Here is a 12,110-nt window from a genome sequence, read left to right on the forward strand (position 1 = left end):
CCTGTGCTTCCACTGAAATGCATGAGCAAAAAACAACAACCATGCGGCAGTCAGTCTCTTACCCTGCATTGTTGATTTCCAGGAGTTCGATCTCATCTGGGCCCACTTCATCAGTTCCCGTATGCCTTTGGGTCACACTGCAGCATCCCATAGCTTGTCTGCACCTTACCTCTCCTTTCCACACACACAACCCCAATGGCTTCTCCTCTAAACTACACACGGAGGGCCATCTGGTCAACCCCACATGCCCCACACCCCAACAGACTATAAGCAGGGTTCAAGAATGAGGTGCACAGAAGCCTGAAGTGTCTTGCAGTAAAAAACATTGAACCAAAGCCAACGTTGGGCGAATGAAGAGGAGCAAGAGAGGTGTATGAAACTATCAAGCACAGCAGTTACACACAAATGCTGCACTATTTCTTCCTGTTGCAATCTGCAGTGACGCAGCAGTGGCCAACACAACTTCCTCACTTTACTCAGTTTCATCTGTGAGTGAGCTTGAAAGCATTGAACGGTTTGTTTTGACTTTGATTTTACACATGTGGGATGCAAGCAGCATCAATAAAGCAAATCCCACTTAAGATTATGATTACACTTCATAAAGTCAATACAGAAAAGTAGGCAAAATGTAGCCACGACAACAAAACCGCAGCTGAATCTCAAACATGTGTTTATTGGTGGTGAGGAGCGTGTTAGTGTGTAGAGGTCTAATCTGGTGTTTGTTTTGTCACATATGCCACAGATGGAGGAAGAAGGAGTGTTCTGTGGCTGGGCTGCATCTCCAACACCACATAAAAAATAGGTTATCTGAACCAGTCAAGAGAACATTCAAAATCACTCCAAAACTTTACTGAAGAAGGCAATTTGTTGAAATGATGGTGAGGAGAAGGAGCCTTATTAATGCTGTGTCAATATCTGAAGTGATGCTGTCTTATTATGTGACACTCTGAGATAAGATATAACCTCCCCACAAAAAACAATTTTTTTTTTAGCAGCTTAGCATTTCTCTCCAAGGCTTAAAAATGTTTTAGTCTAATGGTGTTGTTTTTCATTTATAGTGTGCAAGGGTTTAAATTGTAACCCCTTAACTCTTATTTATATTGCCTTTTTTCCCCATCACATATACAATTAAAGCTGCAGTCTGTAAGTTTTGCCTCTTTGTCGCCATCTCTGTTTGAAACCTGCAATTGCAGTTATTTGTGGAATTATCATCTTTACGTGGGTTGTGTATTGGCACAGCTCCTCAGCGCAGATTAATCTAATGTTTGCTGTCAGTCACCATCGGTGTGGATACTGTACTTCGGAATCACAAATTGTAGTTTTGGAAGTATGACCAAAACAACAATTTTCACCGGAAAATGTCATCTGAACAAGCAAGTAACATGTCTGCCACTTTTGTTCTGACCAACTGGGAAAAAAGCATTACAATCGCGCTATGGTGATTAAATCTAATGATCACTTAGTTTGGATCACGTCAAACTTTTTCAATTATTATTATTGTTATACTTTGTTCTCAAATTGTTAATGTTAACATCAGCATTGTGTGACTGTGTGTATTTAGTGTGTATTAACATTAAGATTTCAATTTCTGTAGCCACTCCACAGTCCAAAGTCTTTTGCTTTTGACTACAGGTTAATCTTCAGTTGTCACTGATGATTGTTGGGTTAATGTCAAGTTGTCACGTGACGCTATGACGCAAAGACGAACGGCTGCATGCTCAAATGTCCCGCGGAAACCCACCAGTACTGATTTTATTATAAAACATTATTACAAGCTTACCGTTGTGAATTGGCTAAGGTAAGGAGATAGTTTTGAACACTGGCTGGTTATGTACATGCTCAAAAATTGATTTTGGATCATTTTTAACCAAAAAAAGTTCCTTTTAGTGGGTGGTGTCACGTTTCATATTACAAAATTTACTACATTTTATAATCAAAAATTTTTCCAATCTTGACAAAACACATATCGTTGGAAATGTCTAAAACTCAAGGTTCCATATTTTGTGATTGTTTTGTGATAGAAGTAATATTGTGACAGAAATGGATTAACTTGTAACGGGAAAATGCATAAAACTAATATAATGGAATGTGGGTGACACCCGGTGGCTTTTTTTTTGGTATAGCGCCTAAACAAGTTCTAATAGGAACTTTTTCAAACAATTTTTGTGATATCAACATCCAAATTTGGAACACAACTTGATATGGCTTTGATTTTATAGCATTTTTAGAGTAAAAAAAAAGTAAAATATGTATTTTGTGTAAAATAAAACATGTACAGTATATTTGCTTTACAGTACTTCTAACTTTTTTACACTTTGAAGTGCTTTCACTTCAGCAATAAGACGCAACCTTATGTCTGTGTTCCAAAGCATTCATGAATTGCAACCATTTAAGTCGAATAGTGCATTTTCACATCTATGCTCAAAAAAGGGGTTATCAGTAAGAAATTTTTTTTTTTTTTTTTGTTAAAGAAATTAATACTTTTATAAACTTTTATTCATCATTTTATCAAATAAATGCAGCCTTGGGGAGCATAAAAGACTTCTACCAAAAATATTTACTTTTTTTTTTTTTTCCCAACCCCAAACTTTTGAAAGGCAAGGAATATATAATAAATAAAGCAGTTACACAGACTTTAGTCTGTATTTACCATGCATTTTCATTGTATGGAAAAGAGCAGCTTTGACATTTTAATAAGTTTAACCCACTTTGGTTTCCACAGAGTTTTGAGCGGCATGAGGGAGGATAGATGATGTATGATAAATAAATGGGTGACATGTAAAAAATAAAATTAAAAAACAAAATCAGCAGGAGCATCAGTTTAAATGAGCATGATGCTTCTGGTGATGAGGAACAACATTAGACTCAAGCAGAAGAAAATGCTAATTATTCAGAGAAGAAGCCCTTATAACTGTTTTGATTTGAAAGTGCAGTCACCCATCATCTTCCTATTCTTTGGTCTCTTTCTTTTCTGTCCCCACAGTGTGGAGGAAGTACGGCTCAGCCAAATGAATCTAGGACATCTTGAGGTTGCCGCTCACGTGCATCATTTTGTCTGTTTGGCGGCCTTGAGCTCCAAGTCTTTGTGTGGGGTTTAAGTCTTTGCTCAGGGCTGGTGTAGACAATGACCTGATAGCACTTCTCACCGGTTGTGGAGGCACTTTGAGGTTGGATACCACTGCAGGTTGCTGCCAGGTGCACTTGCTGAGCTGCAACTCCACACGTGCACGGACAGGTCTGGGCTGGTATGGTCGAGGCTGATTTGTTTCTTGAGCTTTGGATGTCAGAGGCTTCTGGGATAAAGTTGCTACTGCTGAATGTTTCATTGGTAACTCCACAGGTTGCTGTGAAGGTGGGCTGGTATTGGACAAAACAGAGGAAGAGTGGATCGCGGTGGAAGGGAAAGGAAATTTGGCTTGAGTTTCAGAACACTTGCTGCCCCTATTAGTTGATTTCCCTGTTTGTGTTTCGATGGCAACAGTTTTGTCTGTGTTATTGTGGGTGGAGCTGCTCTTTGGGTGGAGGGTCGAGAAGGGCCCGGTGGTTTTGCGTCTCTTTTTAGTTATAGCCGCAGTCTCACCACCATACAACAACAAAAACTCTCTTTGACTGTTTAGTGGCAGGAGTTTCAGTCCACAGCAAGACTTATTGAAGATTTCCAAAGAAAGGTCTGAAATGAAAAGATGTCACACCTTTTTTTTTATCATGTATCATCACAAACAATACATTTTCACTGCTTTCACACATATGCATTACTTTGACAAACTCATTTAGAATGGAATGAAATTTGACACTGTTGATGCATTGGATTTTAAAAAAAAATTTTGTTTGCACATAATTGATCTAAATGTGGTTTAAACTGTCTGAATATTATATATTTGTTAAATATATTTCATGCATTTAGAGTTATTATTTAGTGAAACAAATGCTCACCAAGTGTCTCAGTGACTGTCCGTGGTATTACATCTTTCAGCACTTCACAGTTAGTATGCAGGGCAGGGTTACAGTTCATCTCTAGCAACCAGACCTGCCCAAAACAAGCACATCACAATCAAGTGAGATCTCAGGTTACGAAGATAAAACAAGCTCTTTTCTTAAGGTGACCATAATTCTGCAATGAAAACATTTTGAAAACATTTAATATATAAATATACACTGCTCAAAAAAAATTAAAGGAACACTTTTTAATCAGAGAATAGCATCAAATCAGTTAAACTCCTGGGATATTGATCTGGTCAGTTAAGTAGCAGAGGGGGTTGTTAATCAGTTTCAGCTGCTTTGGTGTTAATTAAATTAACAAGTGCACTAGATGGGCAACAATGAGACAACCCCCAAAACAGGAATGGTTTACAGGTGGAGGCCACTGACATTTTTTTCCCTACTCATCTTTTCTGACTGTTTTTCACTAGTTTTGCATTTGGCTTGGGTCAGTGTCACTACTGGTAGCATGAGGCGATACCTGGACCCTACAGAGGTTGCACAGGCAGTCTAACTCCTCCAGGATGGCACATCAATACGTGCCATTGCCAGAAGGTTTGCTGTGTCTCCCAGCACAGTCTCAAGAGGATAAAGGAGATTCCAGGAGACAGGCAGTTACTCTAGGAGAGCTGGACAGGGCCGTAGAAGGTCCTTAACCCATCAGCAGGACCGGTATCTGGTCCTTTGTGCAAGGAGGAAGAGGATGAGCACTGCCAGAGCCCTACAAAATGACCTCCAGCAGGCCACTGGTGTGAATGTCTCTGACCAAACAATCAGAAACAGACTTCATGAGGGTGGCCTGAGGGCCCGACGTCCTCTAGTGGGCCATGTGCTCACTGCTCGGCACCGTGGAGCTCGATTGCCATTTGCCATTGAACACCAGAATTGGCAGATCCGCCACTGGCACCCTGTGCTTTTCATAGATGAGAGCAGGTTCACCCTAAGCACATGTGACAGACATGAAATGGTCTTGAGAAGCCATGGAGAACGTTATGCTGCCTGTAACATCGTTCAGCATGACCAGTTTGGTGGTGGGTCAGTGATGGTCTGGGGAGGCATATCCATGGAGGGACGCACAGACCTCTACAGGCTAGACAGTGGCACCCTGACTGCCATTGGGTATCAGGATAAAACCCTTGGACCCACCTACGCTGGTGCAGTTGGTCCTGGGTTCCTCCTGGTACACGACAATGCCCGGCCTCATGTGTTTCATTTCCATCAAACGATATGGCATCCTTTCGTTCCTAACACATTACCCAGTCCATATCAGTGTAGATATCCAGCATGATATTTTTCCCCATTGAGATCTGATGTGTTTTCAAAGTGTTCCTTTAATTTTTTTGAGCAGTGTATATATATTTTGTCTCTTCTGCTCACCATGGCTGCATTTATTTGATCCAAACTACAGCAAAAACAGTAATATTGTGAAATATCTTTACATTAAAAAAAAAAAAAAAATTGCTATTTCAGAATAATGATGTTCTTTCGAACTTTATATTCATCAAAAAATCCTGAAAAAATTGTACACAACTCTTTTCAACATTAATAATAATAAGAAATGTTTCTTGAGTATCAAATCATCATATTAGAATGATTTCTGAAGGATCATGTGACACTGAAGACTGAAGTAATGATACTGAAAATTCAGCTTTGATCACATGAATAAATTACATTTTAAAATATATTCATATAGAAAACAGTTATTTTAAATTGTAAAAATATATTCCTGTTTTTGCTGTATTTGATGGATCAAATAAATCCAGCCGTGGTGAGCAGAAGAGACTTCTTTTATATATATATATATATATATATATATGTGTGTGTGTGTGTGTGTGTGTAATGCCAATAGGTAATTCTGAAAATGATCCAAATAACTATGCATGGATATAATGCAATAAAATAAAGAGAAATCAAATCTAGTAAAAAAGGAAAATGGAACCTTTGTTTACATCTATAGTCACCCTTTTCCCTTATGAGTACCAACAAAACCTACAACACATAACAGTTTACTTTCTGAGACACACTTTCACCAGTAGATGGCAGTCTTACCCTACTCAAATTGCTCTATTTATTTTCCAGTAAATATGTCATATCTGTTTCACCTAAACCACAAATATGTACGGCCCCATATGTTTTTTACAAGTTCAATCATCCCACATTCAAAGAGCACAAAGAAACAGACTTTATAACCTAGTAGCACTTTGCATCTTGTGTACATCAAACATTTTTTTTTTTGTGGTCAGTGCAGAGGAAACAGTGTAAACATATGACAAGATAACACACTGACACTGAGTGAAACATGTACACATCTCACTGAGGCAAGACTTTTAAGATACTGTTATAGTTTTATAAGTATGCCGTGTAATATCTTCCGATATAAATGTTGTTGGTTGTTATGTGTGAATCCATAATGATCTGGTAACCTGGAGACCAGTATGTGCCTGGCCTGGGGAACGCATGTTTACGCTGACAGTACACGGGTTGCCTGGCAACTGCTTGGCAGGGATTGAATTTAGGATGCTCCATAGGGGGACAACTGGCCTCTGAACATCATGTTTCCAGAGAATCATGCCAGCATTAGAAAACTGTATCATAATTGTCTTGAAGAAACTAAAGAGGATTAGATTACAGAAGAGATAAATAAAGACTTTATGTTTGTAATGCGTCTTAGCACATTCGGTGGATAATTCTAAAACTAATCTCCTGTGTCTGACTCCGTTAAGCCTGTCAGGCTTCAAACACACACACACATTTCCATTCTTGAAGTCCCTATAAACATTCTTTTGCATCTCACCTTGAAATCCTCATCAATCAAGAAGTCACAGCCAATTAGGTCAAAGTAACCAAGTTTGCAGTCCAGCTTGGCTTTGACAGCTTGAAAGCACTGCATGATGATATGTTGCATCCTTTTCTGCAGAATGACAAAACATTTAGTTAGAACGCAGTTTAGTTACTGAAATCTCAAATGAAATGTTGTTCCTGTTTTAGACTTCATATTCGCCTGTCAAAAATATAATTTTGTTTCGAGCTCCAAGATAAAATACTGCCCTTAATTTACCACATCTTTATTTTCCTATTCAGTTTAATCCTTCTCAGTAAATTTGATGAGCTTCCCTTTTAATATTTCATATACTTCCAAAACCATTGTTACCATGACAACGGGACATCTGCATCATTTCAAGTAGTTTGAATAAATTTACATGCAGTCATTACTTTAAAAGATACATGGAGACCTTCCTACTAAATCAGGTTAACAGATATTCTCACTTCATCTTTTTGATTATCACTTATTATTAGGGATGCACCGATACCGATACCAAGCTCGTGTACTTGTACTCGTACACGTAAAAATACCCCCGATACCAAGGGCCGATACCTCACGTGACGTAACTGACAGAATTTTCTGTGCACAGAGACACCGGCGGCAGCAAGCAGAAACAATGTCAGCCTCAGAGGTGTGGAAATCAGGGGCACAGCTAGCAATTTTGGGCCCTATGAAAGAATTTGAGGTTGGGGCCCCTACCGCACCAAACATACAAGTCAACCTAGCTATCCAAAATCTTTGTCTGCAATTTAATAATAATGACCTATTTCTTTTGCTATTGCTAGAAAAATACAGTAATCAAATATTCATATTCGTACATTCTTAAACAAAACCAATTGTTTAGTCAAAAATTCAATAAGGTTTATATTCTAAAGCTTTAATTTGTACTCAGCCTTAAAATAACATAGTTCTTGTAATTGTTAACTATAGCATTTGTTACAATAAGGATACAATTACAGGTTTATAGCATTGTTATGAAATATAGCAACACAGTTTAGAAACTATAGCTACAACATGCCACAGCTGTAATATAAATCTTTAGTGAAAAATCTATTCCCTTAACAGATTATCTATTATAAATTCTACAACTAGTCAAAATTTGCAACAATAAAAACAACAGAACGTGATAAATTCTAGTAAATGTGGTCTTCATGAGTTTAAAAAGCTTGCAGGATGTTTTCCCCTCTTTTCATCAGACATTTGTGGTTGTTTTATATCATGTTCGACTTTCTCCGTAGCGTTTTACTATCAATAGAATCCAAATGGGTCGCACATTTTATCATTAGCGTCGCATAGGAACGGCTCGTGCTAATATTAACACTTTTGGAGCGCGCTGGTGAACGCGCTTACGGTGATTAGCGCCCCACTCATGCAAAATTAAACAACTGAGCTTCAGTCACTGTCATATTGCGCAGACAATTGATCCGTTCAGTTCGTAAAGCTTATAAAATCTCAGAATGCGCGATGTACATTTAATTAATAGTCTGATTCTACGTTTCGGTGTGGGCGTTCAGATACCGGCAACATGCGACAAGTGCCGGTGCGCGAGAACCACTTCGAGCACTGACTGTTACTACTAATAAAACCGATCTCTGGGGGCCCCCAAAAGTGCGTGGGCCCTTAGAATCGTCCTAACTTTCCTCGCCTTAGCGGCGCCCCTGGTGGAGATACTTCAAAATTAATGATGACAACACACACATTGCGAACTGCATGCTTTCAATCACAATTCGTTATCGATTAGTGAAGGCGGGATAGGCGGAATCGCGCTGAATGACACAGACCAGAAGCGCTCTCTCTCGCACGCGCTCTCTCTCTTTCTTGCGCGCGATCCCAGTTCTCTCAGACAGCACGCGATCGGTTCTCCTTGCGCCTGAATGGTCAAATGCACAAATAGTTGTCAAAATGTCCATCGTGTGGAGTATCTCACGTAAATACAGTCGGTTATGGCTTAAGTGGACGTAAATATTTGGGTGAAAACAGGATGTGTGTCAGTATCCATGGATTCGGTCTTAAAGGGACCGTAGCCTATATTTGTCATTAATGTTAATAAAACAACAAAATATGTTAAATAAATGTATACATGGTAAATAAACCTACTGTATCTGAAAAACAAGTTTATTTAATTTGTATCTCTATAGTATATGTTGTATTGTTTGTAAATTTCTTTTTATATAACAACAATTATATATATATTGTTAATTATGCCATTTGGAGGTTATTGGACACTGTGAAATTTTTGTTCTTTAAGTTTGTGACAAGCACATAAAAATTATTACTTTTTTCATCAGAGTAATAATAAAGAAGCTGTCGTACATTCATTAGTCTCACTGTGTTGTGCTTGGAAAACTGCAACATAAAAAATAAATAAATAAATAAATAAAAAAATAAATAAAGAGAGAGAGAGAGAAATTAATAAATGTATAGGCATCGGTATTGGCGAGTACTAGAAAAAAAGTATCGGTACTCGTACTCGGTCCTTAAAAAATGGTATCGGTGCATCCCTATTTATTATATAAATCTATAAAAATAATTTAAGGATATTGCCTCTTTGATGTGTGAAAAATATCAAACTCACTGCAAAAGGACCCAGAGCCCAATCTTTGGGCAGACCCTTTGACAGCATGTATGTCTCATTAATGTATGTATTGAAGCGCTCCATAGACCAAACGGTTTCCTCTTTTAGCAGGCTGTAGAGAGGATTTTTCTTCTGCATGTACTGCAACAAAGGACAAATTGTAGTATCTTATAGCCTAAAAACAAGCATATAGATATTAACATTAATTAGGCTTTAAAATATACACATTGTCTTACTTGATTGGTCAAGTGGGCTGTGATATTGTCAGAGTTGGGGTCATAAAGGTTACATGTCAATCGGACATAACCATGGCGAAAAAACACCATGTATGGCGAGGTGCAAGCAATTAGAAAGTATGACCGCACATCAAATTTTCGCCCTTTTAGTAGCAAAGGGTTCTGGATGTACCTTAAAATAATCAGAAGAGCATAGAAAAATTAATTTGTACTGATTAAGGTAATTTTTTTTTTTTTTTTGAAGATCCATTCCTGTATACTCATTTTAACAAACAGGTATTTATTAACAATTTAATAAACAATATTTAATAAATATACATTTAATTAGTATGTATTAAAATATTTAATATTTATTTATTTACTAATTCGTTTTACTAGTGTTAATTTTGTGCATTCTTTACTACAGTGGTAGATTTCAACGAATTGCTTGACATGCTGTTCTAACCATAGATATGTATACATATAGATGCCATTTTTCGACTGCTCCAGATACGTCATTGTGCCCGCCATCTTGGAACGGTCAACATGTCATCTCTCACAGTAAATCGAGTTTACCAAAATGCCACAGCATTACGCAGCCTCAGCTGAGATTTAAAGGTAGGGTAGGCAATTTCAGAGAGGCTAGCAATAGCAAGCTAGCTTTGAAAGCATAAGATCCCACCCTTGTCTTCTCTCCAAAGCCACACCAAAAGACATGAATGCACACAGCAGAGTCACGAGAGACGGCGTTAAATTACCTCATGTCTCAAAGCACATTACATTGCAATAATAATGAACGTCGTAAACAACTTACAGAGCTCTAGTTGTACCACCTGACTGCTGCAGATTAATTTCGCCGTTGATATAGAAACGCAAAAATCTGAGTCTGAGGAGAAAAACAGCTCCGGGTAGAACGTCACGGGTTGTCGTTTCTAAATTACGGTAACAACATGGTGTGAACGCAGCATAAAGTCGTTGTTTAGGTTCAGGAGGAACTGTAAAAGGCGGCTGCTGCTTGTTTGCGACGCTCTGTGACTGACATTTGTCTAACTCTGAATATCGCTTTTATCTTGTTGTATTGTGTTAGTTTAGCAAAATCACCTGCTGAAGTCTATTACAGATATATACATTCATACTCAGTCAACTTGCTCTTGAATGTTTACGGACCAGCTTCAAGCGTTGCAAGATGGCGGACGTCTTACGTATAGTGGACATAGAAATAGCCGCTAATGAGGCATCTATATGTATATATAGCTATGTTTCTAAAAACCTCAATAATAAAAGAAAAGTTTTTGCAGTTTTGCTGAGCTAGCATGATAGAAACTAGCCCTGATCACTGCCTCCCTGCAGAGTAGAAGATGCATGTTAGCTTACTCTGTGGCACAACTACTGTATTTTGTAATGTTCACTGATTTCTGAATGAAAAAATTAACATGTAGACATCAAGCTGTTTTTGATTAATGCCTGTGGCACTGACCATGAATTTTATCAGGATTATAGGACACTGAGGCCATGATTCACAGCATGATTACATATAATTAGAACATGTGATCTTTTGAAATTGTCAGCTTTACTCACTGTTGAACAATCAGAGCTTGTGGCATATTGAAAGGTGACCTCCTGTTGGACTGCTTCTCTATTGTGTTCTGCAGTCGTTCTCTGAATGCTGTGATGTCTTCTGGCATCCGCAGTAGAAAAATACCACGGCCCTGATTAAGGCCTGTCGGCTTGCAGATCCACATACCGGATTTATCATTGCATATTCCTAAAGGCCACATCAATTTTACATTGATTAGACTCTCACTGATGATGAAGTACTTAAGATACGGTTTCAACAGTATATCATTATCTACTGTTTCTGTCTGTATCTATATAACATGTAGTCTTGCCTTTAAAGTAAGCCTCTCTCTCATCCTTCATATCCATACGGAAAGTGACAGGAAAAAAGTCCTCCAGCTTCATTCTCCTGCAACATTTTTTGAATGCGGATGCAGCAGTTAGATTAAAAAAAAAGAAGAAGAAGAATATTTCAGCTGTAACATTAACATATAGTAAAGTAAATATGACTGATATTCTGATAATGCTATCAAAGATTTGTGTAACTCTGGTCCTATCAAAAAGTATTTTAATTTTTAACCTGTTTCCACATCCATAGTTAACCTTGCTGCTGACTCTGTCATACTCCCGTAGGCTGTTCAGAAGGCCAATCTTAGTGGTCAGGACATTATTATTGGGTATCTGGTAAAGCAACTGGCCACCTATAAGCAAATAAACAGAGAAAGTGTAGAATGTTTTGTTCATGATTGCTGTGATCTTGACGTAATGAAATGTAGATCACCTGCTTTGAAGCTGTTGTAGGTAGCAGGTGATTTAGTTTCACACCACTTGAGCTTGTAGTCCGTCCTGGTCTTGTCATATATTCGCTGCCAGCCTCGACCCTCACAATATGAAACAACTCTGAATATCAGATCAAACCACACTGTAAATAATTATTTTCATGATTTGTTATCATAACATT

The 12,110-nt window shown here is 38.1% G+C and overlaps 1 protein-coding gene across 5 annotated transcripts in view; it reads right to left on the bottom strand.

The window, feature by feature from the left end:
* The window catches only part of LOC127505209 (protein polyglycylase TTLL10-like), a 36,706-nt gene that overhangs the window by 9,427 nt on the left and 15,169 nt on the right, over positions 1-12,110 (bottom strand). For 2 of the 5 annotated variants that reach the window (XR_007927643.1, XR_007927644.1), the window contains exons 4-12: positions 11,931-12,049; positions 11,730-11,850; positions 11,482-11,558; positions 11,171-11,357; positions 9,614-9,785; positions 9,378-9,518; positions 6,773-6,889; positions 3,934-4,027; positions 63-3,670 (exon numbers count right to left, since the gene is read on the bottom strand). Coding sequence is in view for 2 of the 5 variants with exons in the window: in XM_051880602.1 (XP_051736562.1) it covers positions 9,546-9,552; positions 11,171-11,357; positions 11,482-11,558; positions 11,730-11,850; positions 11,931-12,049 (511 nt within the window). In the remaining 3 variants the exon portion in view is untranslated. Of the gene's footprint in view, positions 1-62; positions 3,671-3,933; positions 4,028-6,772; positions 6,890-9,377; positions 9,553-9,613; positions 9,786-11,170; positions 11,358-11,481; positions 11,559-11,729; positions 11,851-11,930; positions 12,050-12,110 lie in introns of those variants that run through there. The other 3 variants (XR_007927645.1, XM_051880602.1, XM_051880600.1) reach the window with 3 other exon arrangements.

Source organism: Ctenopharyngodon idella, chromosome 22, assembly GCF_019924925.1.
Source record: "Ctenopharyngodon idella isolate HZGC_01 chromosome 22, HZGC01, whole genome shotgun sequence".
In the NCBI taxonomy this organism is placed as follows: Eukaryota; Metazoa; Chordata; class Actinopteri; order Cypriniformes; family Xenocyprididae; genus Ctenopharyngodon; species Ctenopharyngodon idella.